The sequence below is a fragment of the Lepus europaeus genome, chromosome 4 (assembly GCF_033115175.1).
Source record: "Lepus europaeus isolate LE1 chromosome 4, mLepTim1.pri, whole genome shotgun sequence".
NCBI lineage: Eukaryota > Metazoa > Chordata > Mammalia > Lagomorpha > Leporidae > Lepus > Lepus europaeus.
In genome coordinates this window covers 131750708-131774153 of record NC_084830.1, presented here as the reverse complement: position 1 = coordinate 131774153, position 23446 = coordinate 131750708, and the positions used below count along the sequence as shown (strand labels likewise).

The 23446-nt window shown below is 40.7% G+C and overlaps 1 protein-coding gene across 1 annotated transcript in view; it reads right to left on the bottom strand.

Moving 5' to 3' along the window:
• Positions 1-732: 732 nt before the first annotated feature.
• Positions 733-23446, bottom strand: part of HTR4 (5-hydroxytryptamine receptor 4) — a 131972-nt gene continuing 109258 nt past the window's right edge. Inside the window, exon 7 of the mRNA XM_062189922.1 lies at positions 733-820. Coding sequence (XP_062045906.1) covers positions 733-820 — 88 coding nt within the window. The remainder of the gene's footprint in view (positions 821-23446) is intronic.

Genomic DNA, 23446 nt, shown 5'->3' with positions numbered 1-23446 from the left:
GGTCAAAAACCACAACCTAAGCAGTGTCTCCAAAGTCTATCCGCAAGAATAGAGAAAGGAAAAGTTGAGTGAGCACAGCTTTAAAGTAAACATCTTGATGCTTCACTCATCAGGATTTCAGTGCTTCTAGCCAACATCTTGGTATCGATATCAACTTCATTAAAAGAGCTCTGGTTTCTTTACCCACTAAAGCACGTCCACAAGAAAATGACCAGAGTGGAGAGGATTGGTGATGTTTAGTTTCGAGAGAAGACTGAAGGATGTGGGTGAGTGGCAGATTATTGTCTTCCAACATCTGTGGATTCTCATGGGGAAGAAGGAAGCAATTACATGGCCCCAGATGGAATAAGGAGCATGACAGACTTGTGTTCTGACGAAGGAATTTCCTTATAAATAAAGCTTCCCGCATGATATCGGAGGCTGTATTAGGAGGTAGTGAGCTCCTGCCAGTGGAGGTATGCAAGCAGAGACTGACAGCTTTCAGGGATGCAATGGAAGATGCTACTCCTGCCTTGGCAGGGGAGGCTGAACCCGAAGGTGCCTGAAGTCCCTTCACAATGCGGAGATCCTCAGTGCTCTTGATGGTGGGTCCTCCACAAACTTTCCCTGGACCCATGTCCCCATTGTGTCATGCCTCATTAGTGGTGAAGAGGGGGATCAGGAGTGATTCCAGGGTGTCCTGTTATGCACATGAATGGGAATGAATGGCTAAGTGGTGAGCCACATCCTCAATCAGAAGCATGATTCCAGGGATTCTGGGTCATTGTGTATGGGCAGTTTCTCAAGTTCCTGGTGCTGTCCACTGTGCAGAACTGTGTACCTAGGGAGGAAAGAAAGAGGGCATGAGAATTCAACAGGCATTCATCAGAGACACCCAAGAAAGTGCTCCCTCCATTTCTTTGCATGCTTCTAAGGGCATGGTGAGGTGACACTGGGGACAGATTAGAACTTCACAGAACTTCACAGACCAGAAAACTACATCCAGATGTTAAAGGTGAAACTGAGTCTTGGAGGAAACAACAGACCCAGGGTTTCACAGAGTGAGTGGAAGAGCTGGAGCCAGATCTCTCCCAGGAAAGCCTGGGGCTCCTGTATTACTCATCAGAATGAATCTCATGCTACACCTGAACATGTATGCCAAGTTCCCTCTACCATTTTGCATTCAGGAATATCAAAGTGCTGAGTGAAATGCATAAAGCATTCGGGGCCTGAAAAATAATGTGACTGTATTTGTTACTTTGATTCTTTTTGGTTTCATTTAGAGTAGTAAGTCAATTAAATGAATCAAACAGTAAGTTGACTGTAAGCATTGCAGTGAAATTTACTGCTTGACAAGTTTTTATAATTCTATTGTAGTGTCACACAGTTGCACTCAATATGTTCATTGTTCATTGTGTTTAAGTCCATCCCAATTACAGGTGCGCTTCATCATGGCAGGCATTTGTAGGAAATCTCTAGACTTTAGGAGCACGATCACTTCTCTGAGGCCAGCATCAAGCCCATTCAAGGAGAAAATCACCAGTTATCTGGCATAAGTTGGCAGCACATCATATGTTGTTGTTGACTTCTCATGACTTACACGGAGGCTTTGTTTTGAATTTGATAATTACAATAAGTGATCACCTACTTCTATGGATGGGTTGCTCTGTGTTAAACCCCCTCTGTGAATTCCTTTTTTTAATCATAATGATTACCCCAAGATTTTCATGTTGGCTAATCAAAATGACAAATATGTTTAGTGACTGGCCCAGGGAAAAACAGGTAATATGTGAAGACATATCCAATCAAACCCACTTATTCTGATGCCAGCACCTAACTGCCTGATTGTCACACAACCCATCCACCATCTTACATATCTAGAAGAAGGGTTCCCAGCAGGGAGCATTTTGCCCCCAGGAACCACTTGATTATTCTTGATTATCATTCTTGATTATCATTGAGAACACCGTTGCTATTGCCCTCTGCTTGGTAGAGACCAGAGATGTAGCTAAAGATTGTGCCATACACAGCACACTCTCTCACAACAAAGAATTATCTGTCCTAGAATGTCAATACTACTGGGAGAGAGAATTCCTAATCTAGAATAAACAGCCCTCTTTGCTGGATAGAATTAATATTGGACAAGTCAGGGAGACAGGATTAGGTTGGTGAGCTAGAGGCCACACCCTCTGCCCCCTAAGTGATCTCACCTGTATCCACCCTCCTGTCAATCTGGCTGTGTAACCACTCCCCTTTTGGAAGTGAATAAGAGGCCTGCAGAGGCCTGGGCCTGGGCGTCTTGTGCTTGCTCTCTGGCGCTTCTCTCGCCGCCCTCTCGCCACTCTCCCGCCACTCTCCCGCCCGCATGCCCTTTTTGCTTGCAGCTCTTGGCCTGCTCCCTGGAAACGATTGGTATGGAACTCCTCATTTACCCTTCTTGGCCTACCCTTCCTTAATAGTGCCCTTACATTCCGGTGTGTTTGGCTCACTCTCTAAGTCAAGTCTAAACCTTGCCATGTTGCATGTCTTGTTTGAGCCGGTACTTAGAATTCTTATCTAAGTAGAGGGCAAGAACCTGAAATACTGAATTCGGGCTTAAGTTAGCCCATAACAGAAGCAAGTTTTAATGGAGAAACATAGATCGAGTGAAGGGCATGTGTCTGAGCTCTCACCATCCACTGCAGCTGCTGCTGAGAGAGAGGTCAGCAAGTGGGCCTTTATATAAAGAACTAACAACCTATTCCAGTGCTAGCCAGCTAGGTCAGTGCTGGGGCAAGAGTAAGATGAGCAAGGAAACAAGGGTTAGATCATATGCTATTAACCACCATGGCCAGCAGAGGTCCCCATAAGGTATGTTAAGACTTGAGGGAAGTTAGTATTGCAGCAGAAGAGTCCAGATCAGCCTCGAAGCTTCCCTACCAGACAGGGCTTTGTCATTCTGCAAACCGAATGCCTGCTTTGTTGACCAGCTCCTGGTGAGGCTGCTCAAGTTGTGAGCTTTGGTGGACTGCAGGGTGGAGGAAGGAGAGGGTGCTAACTCTTCTGGCAAGCTTCCTGTCTGCTTATGGGTTCTGTGAGCCTCTTCTCCCAGAAGAGGCAGTGCCTGCCTGGAGCAGCAGCTGAATCCACTTAAGTGTCTAAAGCTCTGCGTAGCCAGCTTTATGGCAGCCCCTCAGTGACAGCAGCTGTGTCTGGTTAGTGCCTCATCCTCAAAGGTCTAAGTTTCTGCTTGGTGGGGTCCCCACTCTGCTCCTTTTATCCTCTTTATCCCCTAAGCCCAAGAGACAGTAGAGAGCCAAAATACAACAGAATATTCCTTTTTGTTCTTTGAGCAGTTAATAACTATATGGCTAGTTAACTTTTTATTTAAATATTGTTTAAGTAACTGAGATTTCTGTCTTCTGATTGAAGGAGGGAGATGTGTATATCTGGGGGAAAAAAAATCATTCTGGGTAAAAAGAACAGCAAATACAAGAGTCCTGAGGTGAGATGATGCCTGGCCTATCAGAAAAATAGCAAGAATGTAAGGGACTGGGGCAGGAGGAAGGGGAGGAGTGAGAGGAGTTGAAGTCAGTAGGCATCCGGGGCCGGAGTTGGCGTGTAGGTGACTTTGCAGATCCCTATAAGGCTATGGCTTCTGTTACCATGGAGGGTTTGAGTAGAGCCATGATGGTCCAAATAAGCTCCCAGCTGGCTGTCTCTAGCTCTATTGAAAGCCGATGGAAGGGAGATGGGGTTTGGACAGAGACCAGTTAGGGGTTTACAGAAGCAGGTGAGAGAAGGCCTTCTGTTGGCCCAGGTGTGAGCTATAAACGTGATAAGTGGTCAAACTCTGGAAAGATAATATAGCTATGTGGCACTGCAGGGTTCAAATACAGTTTGTCAACAAAACTCCTATGGGTGTGGAATTAAAGGGGTTGAAGCTTTTTTTCCCCTCAAACCTTTTATTTAGTGAATACAAATTTCATTTCATAAGTACAAATTTAGGAATACAGTTATTTTTCACCATATCTGCACTCCCACCCACACTCCCACCCTTGCTCATCCTCCCTCTCCCCTTCCCAGTCCCTCTCTCCCTTAAGATTTATTTTCAATTAACTTTGTATGCAGAAGACCAACTCTATACTAAGTAAAAATTTTCAGCAATTAACACAAACACACACACACAAATGAGAACAAGTTTTATAGCTAACTCTTATAACTTATTAAGCATAGAGGTCCTGCATGGAAAGTTAGTGCACAGTGACTCTTGACATCAGCTGCCTAAGATATGGAAGCCTTTTGAGCACACTAACTCCGTAAGTATTTGGACAAGGCCATAAGCGAAGTGGAGGTTATCTGCACTACCTAGAGAAAAGTACATTGTTCTTGGATGGCCACTTCTTTTTTTCTGGGGTCTCAGAGATCCTTCATGTAGAATATTTTATGCCACAGTGTCTTGGCTTTCCATGCCTGAAATGCTCTTAACAGGCTTTTCAGCCATACCAGGAAGCCTTAAAGGCTGATTCTCAGGTCAGAGTGTTAAAGTGATGCTCATTCTATGAGTCTGCTGTGCAGACTGCTTCCCATATTGGAATTTTGTCTCCCTTTTAATTCTATCTTTATTACCAGGCATTTGATTGTATTTATATGGTCACTTTAATACTTAATCCTATCTGTATGCTCACTATAACACTTACTATGATCATTTTAACACTTAAGATGGCATTTTTACCACCCAGCTTAATTTCTCATGGCAAGTTTTTAAGCTGTACCATTAGAAGTAATTCTGTGGCTTTACAGGTAAAATTTCCTCCTCCCTCTTATTCCCATTCTAATTTTTTGATGAGAAGCATCCTCAATTGACTTTATACATATATGATTAGCTCTGTTAAATAAAGAGTTCAACAAATAGTATGAGGAAAAAGAACTGTTTCTCGACAGGACAAGGACCGCTCAAGTCATCCCTTCTCTAAGTGTCAATTTTACTTCTACAGATTGCTTTTTAGTTGCTGTATGATTTCTCAAACATCAGGGAGAACATATAGTATTTGTCTATTTGGGGACTGGCTTATTTCACTGAGTATGATTTCCAGGTTGATTCCATTTTGTTGTAAATGACCAGATTTCATTTATTTATCACTGTGTAGTATTCCATAGTGTACATATCCTATAATTTCTTTATCCAGTCTTTGGTTGATGGGCATTTAGGTTGTGAATGGAGCTGCAATAAACATGGGGGCACAGATAATAGTTCTACTGGTTATCACAGATCAGGGAGAATATATGGTATTTGTCCCTATGGGACTGCCTTATTTCACTAAGTATGATTTCGAGGTTAATCCATTTTGTTGCAAATGACTGGATTTCATTTTTTTACCCCTGTGTAATATTCCATTGTGTACATATCCCATAGTTTCTTTATCCAGTCTTCAGTTGAGGGACATTTAGGTTGATTCCATGTCTTAGCTATTGTGAATTGAGCTGCAATAAACATGGGGGTGCAGATAAGTCTTTTATTTGCTGCTTTAATTTCCCTTGGGTAAATTCTGAGGAGTGGGATGGCTAGTCAAATGGTAGGTCTATATTCGAATTTTTGAGGTGTCTCCATATTTTCTCCCATACTTTGTACCAGTTCACATTCCCACCAACAGTGGATTAGAGCACCATTTTCCCCACATCCTTGCCAGCATTTGTTCATTTTTGTGTGAAAGCCTTTCTAACTGGGGTGAGGTGAAACCTTATTTTGGTTCTGATTTGCATTTCCCTGACAACTAGTGATCCTTAGCATTTTTTTTCATGTGTCTGGCCATTTGGATTTCTTCTTTTGAAAAATATCCATTGAAGTCCTTTGCCCTTATCTTACCTGGATTACTTGTTTTGTTGTGGAGTTTCTTGATCTTTTATATGTATTTTGGTTATTAATCCTTTATCAGTTGAAGAGTTTGCAAATATTTTTCTCATTCTGTCAGTTGCCTCTTCACTTTCCTGAATATTTATTTTCCAGTGCAGAAACTTCTCAATTTTATGTAACGCCATTTATTTATTTTGGTTTTTATTGCCTGTGCCTCTGGGGTCTTTTTCAAGAACTCTTTGCTTCTGCCAATGTCTTGCAGGGTTTCCCAAATGTTCTCTAGTAATTTGATAGTGTTGGTTATAGATTTAGATCTTTAGTCCATGTTGAGTGGATTTTTGTGTGGGGTGTAAGGCAGGGGTCTTGCTTCATATTCTGCATGTGGAGATCCAGTTTTCCCAGCATCATTTGAAGAGACTGTCCTTGCTTCACAGGTTGATTTTAGCTCCTTAGTCAAATTATAAGTTGATTGTAGATGCTCGGATTAATTTCTGATGTTTCTGTTCTGTTCCATTGTTCTATCCATCTGTTTTTGTACCCGTACCAGGCTGTATTGATTATAACTGCCCTGTAGTGTGTCTTGAATTGGTGTGTTCATTCTTCAGCATTTGTGGAGATATTCGTTGGTTTCTTTTTTCTTTTTCTTTTTTTCTGTGGTGGCTTTTATCTTTGTACTATGCTTCTGTAGATTAGTGGAGTGTCCGTTTTTAGTGAATGTCTAGAGGCATGTAGTGGGTGGGGCCAGGGAGTTCTGTTTAGTTGTCCAGGGTGAAGGGCTGGGTAAATCTTTTTTTTTTTTTTTTTTTAATTAGATGGGTGGTTTTTGGTACTCGACTGAGCTCCTCCCCTCAAAGGATACCGGTGCCTAACCACTAGCCTCAGTGGGTATAATATTCATGTGCCCTGCCACAGGGACCACACTAAGGACCCATGTAGTCCTCAGTAGAAGCTCAGGTTCCCCAGCATTGTCCCTCCCCAGGTAACCAGGGAGCGCTGTGGGTGTGGAGTCTACCACAGTTACTGTGCGAAGTCCCAGCCACACCATGAGCCTTCCCACAGAGTCAGTTTTTTCAACCCCAGTACACAAGCCTCCCACAATCACGAGCACCCAGCCTTCACTCTGTCCACTTTTTTTGTCAATTGTCTTCTTGTAGACTAGAGCAGTAAGTTCCCTCCCTACTCTGCCATCTTGGAAGCCCCTAGACAGTTGAAACATAATCTGCCCATGGTGGTAGAGGTAGGGACTTTGGAAAGTGATTAGGTTCAGATAATGCTATTAGAATTCAACCCTGATGATTGAATTCTGAGGCTGCCTAACAAGAGGGCCAGAGACCAGTCATAGAGACATATGTGCTCCCTGTCTGTTGTCATGTGATACTCTGCACTGCCTTGATGCCCTGGTAACAAAAGGGCATCACCTGATAGGGCTCCTTGATATTGCACATACCTAATCGTGAGCCAAAGTAAACATTCCTTTATAAAGTAGCCAGCCTTTATAGTTCATTATAGTGATGAAGAATGGCCCATTACATTTATTTAACAATGAGGATATATTTTGAGAAGTGAATTTTTTATGTGACTTCATCATGTGCAAATATCATTCAGTGTACTTACACAGGCTAAGAGGCTACAAAGTCATGAGGTGATTTACTTATATGGGACCACTGTCATATATGATGTCAATCATTGACCAAAAGTGTCCTTATACAATGTATGAATGTATAACCCTCAGTAGTTCATTTGTTGTTGTACTTAGTTCTACCTGATTATTTTGCTTTTACAACTCTGTTGTGCTTTATTGCAGCTGTTTGTGTTTATCTTGCCTTGTCTCACTAGCTAGAAGGCTATTATGCAACATACTGAGACTGTGGCTTGAGTAAACAGACCTAGCTATTAATCCAGTCTCTACCAGTCACATTTAAATCTAGCAAGCAATTTATTCTTTAACATTAACTTCATTTTATGTGTATACTTTATTTGAGAGGTAGTTATAGACAGTGAGAAGGAGAGACAGAGAAAGGTCATCTTTGCAATGGTTCGCTCCACAAATGACTGCAACGGCTGGAGCTGTGCCGATCCAAAGCCAGGAGCCAATTGCTTCTTCCTGGTCTCCCGCGTGGGTACAAAGGCCTGAGCGTTTGGGCCATCTTCGACCACTTTCCCAGGCCCAGGCCATAGTGGAGAGCTGGACTGTAAGAGGAGCAGCCAGGACTATAACCGGCACTCATATGGAATACTGGTGCCGCAGGCAGAGGATTAACCTATTGTGCCACAGTGCTGGCCCTGCTATTTATTCTTTCTATACCTCATTCTCCTCCTGTACAGATGAAGTTAATAATGTATGGTTTCAATAACATAGTATAGGGAAACATCAGCACAGGGCCTGTCACGAGAGGAAGTTGAATATATTAAAGCTAAAATATAAAATACATATGTAAAGCTAAAATAATACATTTCCTCTATCACCACATTTAGTTAGGAGTATGTGATGATGATGATGATGACGATGATACATTAAATATCCACTAAATACAGTTTCCTCCTCTACTTCCTTTACAGGTAACATCTGAAAGGCCTCAGGATGTAGATGGCTCTGTGCTTTTGCCTTTACATTCTCCCTTATCAGAATCGCAAACCCCAGAGCAAGCACATCTCTCTTTGAGTGTCACAAATCTGAGCTCTGTGCAAGATCTTAGTTGCAGTCCCTCAGTTGATCTGGTGGAATGCCAAATCCAGGTGAGTGCGTGTACCTGGGAAGTTTTCATGTCTTCGTGAAAACACTGTTTTTTCCCAAGCTACAGCAATGCAGGAGGCAGCTTCATCAAACTGGGTTGCTTCCCCCTTTGCATTAATCTGGTCAAACATGACAGGAGTCATACTAGGTTTGGTAACTACCTGAGTCTACGATTCATTCACTGAACAAATTAGAACCATACTTAGTGCTGCCTGGATGCAGTAATTAGTAGCATAATAATAGTCCCCTTTGCTGGCCAGCCTGGCATTATCAGGAAATGATTAGACTTTATGGCATAATAACCCTGGCCCTCCTTTGCATGGCAAAGGACTCATTCACATTGGGAACACTTGCAAGAGGTGTTTTAATTATTAAAGTAGTAGGTGCTGCGGTTTAAAGAGACTCGACCGTAAGGCAGAGTTTCAGAAAACTGGAGCTCTATCATCTAGAAAAAATTTCACAATGGGTATTTTTAGAGAGGAATGAAACAAGGCATTTATTCATTCAGCCACTTAATTAAAAACAAATTTTGAGTTCCTACCACAGTCGAGCACTGTGCCATGCCTTGGAGATTTCAGGATGGGAAATCAACAGGGAAAGGCTTACAGTCAGATGAAAAGGGGAAAAAAGACATGAGGAATGTTGAAGTGAGAGGTATTTGGTGCTATGTGAGGGTGTCGGAGGGGGATGTCATTTGGTCAGTGTGGCAGGATAGTGTGACTGAAGTGATAGGAGATAAGAACTGAAAGTCAAATAAGGGTCAACTAGGCCAAAGGAAGGAGGATGCTGGTAGAAGTCCCATCAGGAGCAAAGGCCCACATCCTGAGGGAGGAGGCTGCAAAACAGGATGGGCATCCATCTAACACGAGGATGCAAGATCAGCAGAGGCCCGCCATGCTGGGGACTGTTGTCCTCACCCTAAGAGTGGCAGGAAGCTGGGCAAAACTTCAAGGAGAACAGGGTGACTGGAAAGGGAGGGTTGTGATGTATAGAACAGACTCGAGTGAGGTTGGAGAAGGAGTTCAGTGACACATTAGGAGGGTTTGGCCTCCCATTGCTGCTGTAACAAATGACAACAAATATAGTGGCTCACAGGGCACACATTTATTATCTTACATTTCTGAAGGTCAGAAATTAAAAATGCGTCTCAATGGGCAAAAATCAAGGTGTTGGAGGAGATGTGTTCTTCTTGGAGGCTCTAGAGGAGACTCCATTTTTCACCTTTTCCAGCTTCTAAAGGCTGTCCACACTCCTTGTCTTAGGGCCTCATTGTTCCAATCTCTGTCTCTATCATCACATTGTGCCTTTTTGATTCTTGCCTCCAACCCAGACTCACTCTTAGAATAATACTTGTGATTACAGAGAGCCCACTCAGATAATGCAGAATAACCTTCTCAAGATCCTTAGCCTAATCCCGTTGACTTCTATAGACTACTTCACCCAGTAGCAGTAGCATAGACATTCTTAAGCTCATGTAGAGCATTGGCCAAGACCACATTCTACATAAAACATACCTTGACAAATTTAAAAGGATAGAAACCATACAATGTCTGTTGTCAGACCACAATGGAATTTGAGATGAAACTAAAAACAGAAATCTTAAAAAAAAAAAAAAACCCACAAAAAACAAAAAAACCTTCATGTATTTCACAATTACAACTTTTGGAACACAGTGATTGTTCCCACTGTACATGCCCTTCCACCCATACTCCCACCTCTCTTCCTACTCCTTATCCTATTTTCATTATTTTTTACTAAGATCTATTTTTAATTAAATTCATATACATAAAATTAATTCTGTACTAAGGAGTTCAAAAATATATGGGAAGAAAAAAAACCACTGTTCCTCAACAGTCAAGATAAGGGCTGTTCAAAGTCATTGCTTCTCAAAGTGTCATTTTCACTTGTATAGATTACCATTTAAGTGGTTTTATTAATTATCACAAATCTGGGAGAACATCTGGTATTTGGCTTTTTGAAGCTGGCTTACTCCACTGAATGTTTTCTAGTTCCAACCATTTTGTTCTAAATGATAGAATTGCATTTTTTATTCCCATATAGTATTCATGGAGTACATTATCTATAATTTCTTTATCCAGTTCTTAATTGACAGGCATTTGGGTTGATTCCATATTTTAGCTATTGTATATTGACCTGCAATAACAAGGAGGGCACAGATAACTCTTTCATATGCTGATTTCCTTTCCCTTGGGTAAATGCCAAGGTGTGTGCAAAGGATGTTGTTGGTTTTTGTGTATTGATTTTTATATCCTGCTACTTTATCAAACTCTTCTATGAGTTCCAATAGTCTCTGGGTGGAGTCTTTTGGATCCTCTTTGTATATAACTTTGTCATCTGCAAATAGGGATAGTTTGACTTCCTCTTTCCCAAACTGTATCCCTTTGATTTGTTTTTCTTGACTAATGGCTCTAAAACTTACAGCTCTATATTGAATAACAATGGTGAGGATGGGCATCCTTGTCTGGTTTGGATCTTAGTGGAAGTGCTTCCAACTTTTCCCCATTCAGTAGGATACTGGCCATGCTTTTGTAATAAATGGCCTTTATTGTATTGAGGAATGTGCCTTCTATACCAGTTTTCTTGAAGTTCTTATTATGAAACAGTGTTGTATGTTATCAGATGCTTTATCTGCATCTATTGAGATAATCCTATGATTTTAATTCTTGAATTTGTTAATGTGATGTATCACATTGGTTTTCAAATGTTGAGCCATCCATGCATGCCAGGGATAAATCCCACTTTAAGTGAATGATCTTTATGATGGGTTGCTGGTTTTTGTGTCTATATTCATCAGGGAATTGGTCTGTAACTTACTTTCTCGGTAAGTCATTTTCAGGTTTAGGAATTAAGGTGATATAGGTATGACAGAAGGAGTTATGGAGGAATCCCTCCCTTTCAATTATTTTGAATAGCTTGAGAAGAGTTGGAGTTACTTCTTTAAATGATTAGTAGAATTCAGCATCCTGGGCTTTTTTTGTTGTTGGGAAGGTCTTTATTACTGGTTCTAGTTCCTTCTTGGTTATTGGGCTGTTTGGGTTTTCTGTGTCTTCATGGCTCAATTTTGATAGGTTGTATATGTTGAAGAATCTATCCATTTCTTCTAGGTTTCCAGGTTTGTAGGCATACAGCTCTCTGTAGTAATTTCTGATGATTCTTTTTATTTCTGTAGTGTTTTCATCTAATTTTATTGGCTTGGTGCTTTTTTTCTTTCCCAAAAAAACTAGCTCTTTTTTGCTGATCTTTTTTTTTGGTTTCAGTTTTGTTTCTTTTTCTATTTTCTCCTACTAGTTTGATTATGTTTCCTGCTGTCCTAGGTCCTTGAGATAGGTTGATAGCTCATTTATTTGGCATGTTTCTAATTTCTTGATGTAGGTTCCAATTGCTATAAACTTCCCTCTTTGTAACTCTCAAAATTTTTTTTAAAGACAGTGAGAGGGAGAGACAGAGAAAGGTCTTCCATCTACTGGCTCACTCCCCAAGTGGCCGCAATGGCCAGAGCTGGGCCAATCCAAAGCCAGGAGCCAGGTGCTTCTTCCGGTCTCCCATGTGGGTGCAGGGGCCCAAGGACTTGGGCCATCTTCTACTGCTTTCCCAGGCCATAGCAGAGAGCTGGATTGGAAAAGGAGCAGCTGGAACTAGAACCGGTGCCCATATGAAATGCTGGCGCTACAGGCTGAGGATTAACCTACTGTGCCACGGCACCAGCCCCCATAAACTTCCCTCTAAATACTGCTTTTGCTGTATCCCTTAAGTTTTAATATGTTGTATTGTCATCTTTATTTTCAGAAATTTTCTGATTGCTGTTTAGATTTCCTCAATGACCCACTGTTTGTTCAGGAGCATGTTGCTTAGTCTCCATGTGTTTGTGTGTGTTCTAAAGATTCTTGAGTTGATTTCCAGCCTGATTGTATTATGGTCAGAGAAGATATATGGTATGATTTTGAATTTTTTTTTTTTTGGCTGAGATTTGCTTTATGGCCTAGTATGTAGTCTGTTCTAGAGAAAGTTCCATGCACTGGGGAGAAGAATGTGTATTCTGTGGCTTAGGATGGAAGGCTCTGTAGATATCTGCTAAGTCTGTTTGGTCTACAGTATGGATTAACTGTTCCCTTGCTGATTCTTCTGTGTGGTTGATCTGTCCATTGCTGAAAGTGGAGTATTGAAGTCCCCCATTACTATCGTATTTGAGTCTATGCCTCTTTAAATCCCTTAAGATTTCTTTTACATAGGCAGGTGCCCTGTAATTAGGTGCATAAATGTTTATAATAGTGATATCTTGTTCAATTGATCCCTTAATCATACCCTTTGTCTTTTTAAACAGGTTTTTTTTTTTTTTTTTGACAGGCAGAGTGGACAGTGAGAGAGACAGAGAAAGGTCTTCCTTTGCCGTTGGTTCACCCTCCAATGGCCACTGCAGCTGGTGCGCTGCGGCTGGCCCACCGTGCTGATCCAAAGGCAGGAGCCAGGTGCTTCTCCTGGTCTCCCATGGGGTGCAGGGCCCAATCACTTGGGCCATCCTCCACTGCACTCCCGGGCCATAGCAGAGAGCTGGCCTGGAAGAGGGGCAACTGGGACAGAATCTGGCACCCCAACCAGGACTAGAACCCGGTGTGCCAGCACCGCTAGGCAGAGAATTAGCCTGTTGAGCCATGGCGCTGGCCTTTAAACAGTTTTTGTGTTAAAGTCTATTTGTCTGATATTGGGATGGCTGCATCAGCTCTTTTTGGTTTCTTTTGGCATAGATAATCTTTATCCAACCTTTCACTTTCAGTCTGCATGCCCCTTTGTTGGAAAGATGTGTTTCTTGTAAGCAGCAAATAGATAGGTTTTGTTTTTCAATCTATTCAGCCAGTCTGTGCCTTTTAACTGGAGAGTTGAGGCCATTTACATTCAAGGTGACCATTGATAAGTAATGACTTGTCATGCCATTGTCCCACAAATATTCCTATTGTTTACTTTGGATTTCCTTTGTACTTTTACTAGGAGATTTTCTGCCTTTACCTTCTTTCATAGTGATGACCATGTTTCTGTGATTTGGTGTGTAGCACATCCTTAAGCATCTTTAGGAAGGTTGGATGGGTGCTGACAAACGCAATAAATTTCTGTTTGTTAAGGAAAGTGTTTATTTCACTTTGAATCATAAATGAAAGCTTTACAGGGTACAGTATTCTGGGTTGACAATTTTTTTTTCTCAAGACTTGGAATATATCTCGCCATCCTCTCCTAGCCTGTAGGGTTTTTGTTAAGAAGTAGTCTGTGAATGTAATTGTAGATATTCTGGAAGTAATCTGGCAAAGGTCTTGTGCACATAGTCTTGTCTTTATACTTTACTGTGGAGAGTTTGTTTTCAATGTGTAGTGGTGAAGATCTTTTCTAGTCATGTCTGTTAGGAGTTATGTGTGCTTTCTATACTTGGACATCACTTCATTTCTCCAAATTAGGGAAGTTTTCTGTAATTCTTTGACTAAAGGCCTTATAATCCATTCTCTTTCCATGCATACAAGAACTCCTAAGACCCATATGTTGTTGTTGCATAGTATCCATAAATCGCTGATACTGTTTTTTAGTTATCCAATTTTTTTTTCTTTTTGGTCTGATTGTAAAATTTCCAGAGATTTGTCTTCTAACTCAGATATTCTTGGACCTTGTTGAGTCCATTCTTAAGGCTTCGTACCACATTTTAGATTCGTTAAACTGAATACTGCATTTCCAATATTTTGTTTTGACTTCTCAACTATCAATTTCATGGGAGAAATTTTCATTCACATCATGTTCATATTTCTTTAGTTTATGGATTTGTCTCGGTTTACTTTTAAGTAATCCTATGATCATTTGTCTGAATTCCATTTTTGGCATTTCTTCATCTTCACACTCTAGTATTGAAGTATTGTATTCTCTTAGGGACATGTTGTCTTTATTCTTGTTTCTTGAATTGCTCTGTTGATTATTTGCCATTTGTGGAGATAGCAGTTCGTGGTTGACTTTTTTTTTTTTCCCCTCTGTGATGGCTTTTATCTTTGGACTATGCCTCTGTGGCTTATTGGATTGTCTGCTCTTAAAGTGGCTTCCCAAAGTTGTGTTCTGGGTGTTGTCAGAGAGCTCTGTTTACTACTCTGATGGGATATTCTCGGGCTTGCCTGCTCTTCGAGGAGACCAATGCCTAGGTGGGTACAATATTCATCCATGCTGTCAGAAGAGCCACACAAAGCATCCTTGCAGTTCTCAATAGGAGAAAATCTCGGGAATCGGGGAGCCCAAGGCGCATGAAGCAGCTCACAGTGAAGCTGCTCAAAGTTCCTGTGCCCTCCCATGCAGAGAGTGTTTTCACAGTCCTGGTACAAAAGGCTCCCAAAGTCATAAACTCTCAGTCTTCATCATTTCTCCCAGCCAGACTCAGGTGTCACCAGCTGGCCTCTTGCTGGGCATGCAGGCATTAGCTGGTACAGCTTTTACATTTGTCCAAAAAGGCGCCCTCCCTCTTAGTTGCAGGACACTGGTGCTGGGTGGTCGGGAGAAAGAAATGGGCTACTCTCTTTTCACCTCTAAGTTAGCAGGTACACTGACACCCACAGGGCTGCAAGCCAGGCTCATGCCAGGCTCTTCCCATAGCTTTATTGCCAGTGGCTTGGGCTGCTGCAGTCTGGTCGGACCTCACTCTCGAGAGCTGGTTTTGAGGCTCTCGGCTGCTGGGGTCCTCGGTTGTACTTGGCTAAATCCCCCACATAGGTCCACAATGTCCCTCTAATTTGCATATAGTTTGCTCTGGAGTTCTTCCCATCACTTTTCCCTGAGACTGTACTATCATACCCTAGACTAATGGAGGATGCTTACTGCTCATCTACCATCGTGTAAATCTCATAACTTTCTAAAACATAAGCATCAGAGCCTGCTGAATTCACTTCACATTAATAAAACAGAATGGTAGATTTTCTAAATTCATTCAGAATTCAGGAGCAGAAGGAATACATTCTGACTAACTCTAAGGCCTGCTTTACCCTAATACCTAAACCAGACAAAGAAAACTATATACCAGTTACTACTCATGAACATGAATGCAAAATTCTGCAACAAAATATTAGCATGTCTAATCCTATGGTGTACAAAAACAATGATACAAATCAAATTAGATTAATCCCATGTATTCAAGAAAATTCAGCATTTGAAGATCACATCAACAGGTAAAAAATCACATGATCATATAGCATAAGTTTTTGATGAAAGACCAACTCCTGAATAAAAATTTACTAAACTAGGAATAAAGGGGAACTTTCTCAACTTAGTAAATAATACCTACAAAATAACATCACATTCAATGGATGTAAATTCAAAATTATCCCACAAGACCAGGAACAAGGCAAAGTTATTCCCTCCCACCACTGCTTTTTAACATTGTGCTGGAAGTTCCAGTCAATGCAGCAAGACAAGAAAATGCAAAGCATACAAATTAGGAAAAAAAATCTTACCACAAGTTACATAAATGCTAGCATCTATATAGAAAATCTGGAAGAATCTGCCAGAAATTGGAATAAGCAACTACTGCAAGTTTTCTGCATAAGGTTAATAAACAAAATTGCTTTCCTATATACTATCAATGTACAAGTGGAATTTGAAATTCAAATTGTATTACATTTACATAGCACCTGAAACATGAAGCATTTTGATTTCAATCTAATGTAGAATATTCAAGATCTATATATATAACTAATGAAATATATCACAGAACTTGGATAAATGGGAAGATATTTGATATTTGACTCAACATTGTCAAGATGTCAACCCTTCCAAATTGATCTGTAGATTTGATGTAATCCCAATCAAATTCTTAGTTATTTCTTGGTATTGATCTAAAGTTTATCTGAAGAAACAGGCCCAGAAGACTCAATTCAATATTGAAGCATTAGAACAAAGTTGAATTCTAGACTTAATATAAAACTGCATAAGTAAGACAGTGATATTGGCCAAAGATTAAACAAATAGATCAATGAGAGAATAGAGTACCCAGAAAGACATATAAATGTTGTCAATTGTTTTTTGACACAGGAGCAATGGCAATATAGTGCAAAAATAGTTAACAAATGATGTTGGAACAACTGAAATTCACATGTGAAGAAATGAATTTTAAAAACAAATCTTAGATCCTTCATAAAATTTAACATGAGATGAATAATAGATCTAAATGTAACTGATAAGATTGTAAAACCTAGGCCGGCGCCGTGGCTCAACAGGCTAATCCTCCGCCTAGCGGCGCTGGCACACCGGGTTCTAGTCCCTGTTGGGGTGCCAGATTCTGTCCCGGTTGCCCCTCTTCCAGGCCAGCTCTCTGCTGTGGCCTGGGAAGGCAGTGGAGGATGGCCCAAGTGCTTGGGCCCTGCACCCCATGGGAGACCAGGAGAAGGACCTGGCTCCTGCCTTCGGATCAGTGCGGTGGGCTGGCTGCAGCACGCCGGCCGTGGTGGCCATTGGAGGGTGAGCCAATGCCAAAGGAAGACTTTTCTCTCTGTCTCTCTCTCACTGTCCACTCTGCCTGTAAAAATAAAATAAAAATAAAAAGATTGTAAAACCTGATAACTTTCTAGATCTAACACTAAAGGCATGATCTGTGAAAGAAATAATTGATAAGCTGAACTTGCCTAAACTTAAACATTACTGCTCTGTGAAAGAAAATGTCAAGAGAATGAAAAATATAAGGCATACACTTGGAATATTTGCAAAAAACATACATGAACAAAGACTTAAATATGCGAAGATCTCTTAAAACTCAAAATGGAAACACTGATACTAAAAATGGCCCAAAGATTTGGACACCGCCCCAAAGAAGATACAAAGATAGAAAATAAGTTACACAGAGGGATGCTCCACATGTCCTTAGGAAAGGTAAGTGTAAATGATAGTGAGGTACTATTACATACCTACTAACATACCAAAAACTAGTACCCTGACCTCAAATGCTGGCAAGAATGTGACGCAGCAATGATACATGGCCGGTTGGAATGAAAAATGCACTCTTACTATATGATCCATCAATTGAGTTACCTGGTATTTACCCAAAGGAGGTGAAAACTTAATCTGCACATAATGTTTACAGCGTATTTATTCATAATTGCCCAAACGTGAAAGCAACTAGGAAGTCCTTTAGTAGGTGAAGGGTAAAGTACATGATGATGGAATGTTATTTATCACTGGAAGTGCCTTAACTGCATATTACAAAGTAAAAGAAGTTGACATGAAAAGGCTGTATACTGTACAATTCCAGGTATATGACATTCTGGTCAAAGCGAAACTATGGAGACAGTGGAAACAGCAGAGTAGCTAGGAATTAGGTAGGAGAAAGAATAGGTGGAGTACAGAGGTTCCTAGGGCCATGAAATTACTCTGTATAATGGTAGGTCAAGCCATTGTGTCATAGTACGCACTCCACCTAAAATAAACACTGGAGTAAACTGTAAGCCTTGAGTGATAATACTGTGGCAATGCAGGTTCATCAGTTGTAGGAAAGGTACTGCTGTGGTGGGGCATATTGATGATGGGGAAGACTGCTTATGTCAGAGAATGGACTATATGGGGAAATTCTGTCCTTTCTGCTCAACCATGCTGTGAACCTAAAGTTGCTGTTAAAAGGAGTTATTAACGCTAAGTTGAAGTACATTTTAATAACGTAGGAAGGAAGAGAGTCCACCAGTTTGAGCTGAGGAAATGAAAGAATTGGGGCACTAGGAATAATGCAGATGAGAGGTCACAAGCAATACACCAAGTGGATTGAGCTCCAGCACAGTGCTCTTCTCCTGTGAGACTGATGAAGGCCACCCCTTCATTACAGTGATGAAGCCAAAACCATTATTCAAAAAGTAAGAAATAGCGAAGGGCGTTTGGGGCAGTGGTTAAGTCACCACTTGAGAAGTCTGCTCCCGTATTGGAATGCCTGGTTCAGTTCCTAGCTCCTCTGCTTCTGATTGAGCTTCTGCTAATGAGCAGCCTGGGTGGGAGCAGGTGCTGGCTCAAGCATTTGGGTTCTTGACACCCATGTGGGAGATGTGGATTGAGTTCTGTGTTCCTGACTTTGGCCTTGGTGGTCATGTGCATTTGGGGAGTAAAGCAACAAATGGGAAAAAATAGCAAACGGCCTCTGTTAACAACTGCAGGGTTTCCATGTCCACCCTGCATCTTGTCCAGTGAGGACCAAAGAATAAACAGAAACTAAGGATATTACAAAGCATGTTCAGAGTCCATTGCAGATGAGCTGGAGACAGAGAAACAGCCATTTTTGGTTGACAGAAAATAGTCACAGATGAGGGTGAGCCAGGCAGAGGTTGGAAAAGAAAAAACAGAACACAAAGCTTAGTAGACACATGATTTTAGCTTAAATATTGCAGTGTTCTTCAGGTGCTTTCAGGAGAAGACAAGGAGAGAAGCGTAATTATTGTACAACATGGTTATACTGCACTGTCTAAATGCATGGCTAAAAATGCATGTTTACACCTGGCATCTTGTTTGAGTCTTGGAACAACTTCAGATATTCACAGGAAAAATTATGCCTACATTTACTTAGCAAGTAAGGGAACTCAGGCTCTTCTCCGCCCCCGCTTCAGCTAATATAGATGATTAAATATGGCCAATTAAATATGGCGATCTCTGATCATTTCAATATGGTATTCCCCTTCCCTCTTTTAAACACATGGTACTTTATTTTTCTATAATTTATATGACAATATAGGCTGCAGTGTGACAGCCTTTGCTGTGATTTGTTAATGCAACTGTATGTACATTTATATAGCGTGTTCCCAGATAAATTACAGGCTTTTTGGGGAAAGGAGATGAGACTTACCGAGCACAGTAAAGTATTTCAATGACCATTAGCTGATCCACCGTGGTTGAGAGTCAATCAGAATTATAATCTTGACTCTACTTACTCAGTAGCCTTTCAGCTTTGCACCTCCCTCTGGCACAATTTCTGTATCTAGAACATAGGTACCTTAAGTACCCTGATCTGTAAGTTATGGTGAGAAGTAAATGAAGTCAAGTAGGTTTGTGACGTATACATCATGCCAGTGATAGTGGTCATAAATGCTAGCTGGTACTACTTCTGTCCAAATTCAATTATATGATTAAATGGTAGTTTGGGTACCCAGGTTTTCTTATTTCAACTGGTTCTCCTTGGGCTTTCAGTTAACCTCATGATACGCCCTGGTATCCTGACTAACAAAGTCCCTGAAGTTTACCATCTGAACGCTATGCCTATTTTATGAGAACTTTGAATTTCAGTAATTGATGTGTTAACCTGAAAATTTGAGAAAGAAACTCACACTCCCAAGAGGATATAAATAACCAGTTGAAGCTTTAAATATCTGGGTATGTGTTTGCAACATGCGTTTCTGGAAGTTAAATGTCAAAATAAAAAGGTCCCTGTCACAGAAACGGCAGAAGCCTAGTTGAATTTTGGTGCACAAAGGTCACTAAAACTACTTCTTTGCTCCAGATCTCCCGCAATTCAGTGTTTGACAATTCATGTGGGGCTGGATTACACACTGGATAATATTATGAGCTAGAACTAATGAATACTTGGCATATGCATGTTCCTTTATTAGACCTTTACTATCATTATGTTAAGTGAGATAAGCCTTAACCAGCAAGACAAATGTCATGTTTTCTTTATTGGTAGAAGTTAATATAGAGAGACTATAAAATCTGTGTGGAGATCTTACTGTTTGCTATATCATTACAAATATTGCTTCTCTGAATCATACCATGCAGATAGCCATAAACACTTCTTTTCCCCACATTACAATCTTTATCAAGAAAAAATAGTATATACATGGATGTATATAACATTTACCTATGAAGTGAATGGGGCAAAATTTTAAAAATTGTAAAATTTTAAAGCTAAAAAAGATTTTTAAAAAATATTTAGTCAAAATCTTTGCAACCTTTAGGTACTTAAAGCTTTCCTTTTAAACTTACGTGACATCGTTTTTGTGTATGCCAGCCATGTGTGCCACTTCTAGAGTCGTGACTGAACTTTGGATAGTGCAACATGTAGAGAAGTACAGAAGTGTCTGAAAGTGCTGAACAAATAAAACCTTGCGAAACTCAGAAGATGAAATTCTTAGAACACTGCACTACACTTAAAAACAGTTGTGCTTTGTTACATGTTAGAGAAATGTTAACATGTAATACATTACTATCAAATAGAAACTTAGGTTTGCAGAAACTGCATAATTTGTACAGCATGTCTCAAACACTTACCTGTCCATGTCAACTTTCTTAAACTAACAGTTTTCCTGTGGCTCCAGGATGTTTGCATTTTTGCAACCTGGAATGACCATGTCAGCTTGAACCGATGTTTTTACAGACCGAATCACTTAGATATGTATCATAAACCACCAATTCACGAAGCTCTTTGACATCCATGATAATCTTAATGGATTGAAAATACCATTGAGTTTGGTCCATATTCTTTATCTACATCTTTTACAATTCATTGGGTTGAACTGAAAGAGTGTCATATCTTCCCTAGTTCAGCCCTGATCTTGTACGAAACGTTAAATGACCACACCAGCTCATACTAACTGGTTAGTCTTACCTTAAGTTTTTTAGAAATATTTGGCAGAGGGAGGTCATAGAGCCAGAAAGTGGCTCAACGGGCAGCAGGCTTGACCATGGTTTGCATAGTGTTTTGATAAGTCAGATTGTTGGTGGTTAGCCAACTGTCTAAGAGCACTTGATGGGAAACCTCAAAGCCAAGGATTTATAAGGCTTATACAGCAGACGGAGGGAAGAAGCCAGGCAGCAAGCTAGGATTGCGAAAAATCTATTTCGAGTGCTTCTTACACCTGGACAGCTCCTGGACCTTGTTTGGACGTTCTAAGAACCCTAACTTTCCTTATTAATCCCCTCGGCCCTACCCTTGGAGTGTTGTTGGGTTCCTTAAAATTGTGTGCCACCACTTCAGATGAAAGGATTACCATATCTGAATACCCCCAAGACACATTGGGCTATCTTCCTGGGCATGAGGCCTTTTGTCCTTTTTCTTGGACTGAGAGATTTATGTCCCCTGGACAACAATTAGAGAACAAATCTCAGAGCTGTTTGTAGGCAAAATTTATTTTGATCATCAGAGGCAGATGTCACCTGTTCTCTGTGGCTTCGTGAATCTCTGCAAAGCATACTTACTGTGTTCTACCTCAAGGACAATGCTGAAGCTTTTTAAGGGTCATTTTCATTATTTTTGCAGGAACCACAGCAGGAAACACTAATTTCCGTACTGTTTAACAATCATTGGATTTGAATCTACTGCCTTAAAATGAAAATCTCAGCTACAGCTGGCTTAAATACTATATGAAGGGACAGAGTAATATGTAGATACAATGACTGCGTTCACGAGCTAACTTGTAGAAGTTACTGATTTTTATATTCGTCCACTCTAATGCACACCACTCTGATCTTAACAACTTTCTTCAACCATCACTCCAAGTGCTTGCTTTGCTCAAATGAGTATTGCCGTGGCTTTTGACTCAAACCAAATGAAAACCAGTTCTGATCTAACTAAATCTACTCTGCTGTGAAAAACATCCTGGCTCCTCAGCAGAAAACGAATCCCCTGCTCCAGGTTGTGTCTGCTTGTGCCTAGTGGCAGGCTGGGGGCTGGCACATTGTGAAGCCAACTCTGCCCCGGATAGGAACATAACCAGGCTGTTGATGAGTTTCCCGCTGCAGCAAAAACAATGAGCTCCTACGAGGGGGGGTTGTGTTTGTTTGGTCAGGGCTTTTTCCATTAGACTTGGTCATCAGCAGTTGGCTGGTTACAAATACAGCCCTGAGACCAAATGGCTGCAATCCAATTATCCCAGCTTCCTGTCTACAGAGCACTGCCAGCGAGGAAGGCAGTCATGTTTGCCTGCCTCATCAGGCTCCTAGGACTCAAAGTACATCATTTGGAGAAAACCAACAAATAACAGACCCTCGGATATTTTGATGGAGAGGCAGCACAGAGTAGAAAAGGACACATTGGTCCAAAATGCAACATTTCTGGCACTAACCCACATTCCTCCTATTCCTGGTCTATCTCTTCACTTCTGAAGGAAATTGTCACAACACCCACTGGACTGTTAGGTGTGTCTGATGGATGATGTATATGAAAGAGCTTTGAAAACGATGATGGCGACGACGACGAGATACCAATGACAGTTGACATTTGTTGAGCACTTACCATGAGAACACTAGAGTAGGTATTTGAAATGTACTATCTCATTTAATATTTGTGAATATCTTCTAAAGATTTGATGATGGTAATTATGAAATTTATAATAATAGCTAACATTTCTTTAAGTGTTACCAGGCTTCAGGCTCAGAATCTTATGCATATTAACATACATAACTACGGTATGTGAAATAAGTACTATTAGAATGACCATTTGATAAAAGTTAAATCCAGAAGTGGGGTAATTTGCTCAAGTATGTGCTACTGATAAGGACTCGGAAACTTGCTTCTGACTCTAGAAGTTGCCCAATTTTTCCTGTAAAGGACTACATGTAAGTAGCTTAGGCTTCAGATTCACATGGAGTGCTGTATAATATTGTTTCCTCCTTTTTTTGGTGTTGGTGGTGTTTCTTCATATTTATATCTTTTTACCAACGTTAAAAAGCATTCTTAGCTCAAAGGTCACACAAAAACAGGCAGATGGCTGAACTTGATACACAAACCTATCATTTGCCAACCACTGCTCTAGAAGTAGTTTTGGTTTTACAGACAGGAAAGCAAAAGATCACGGGCTGAAGTGACTTGTCTAGGGTTCTTCAATAAGTGCTGAAATCAAGTTCTCATCTAGGTTTGTCTGCTTCCTGAAGCTTTCATTCCCCACCGTGTCTGAGAGTATCCTATAGTA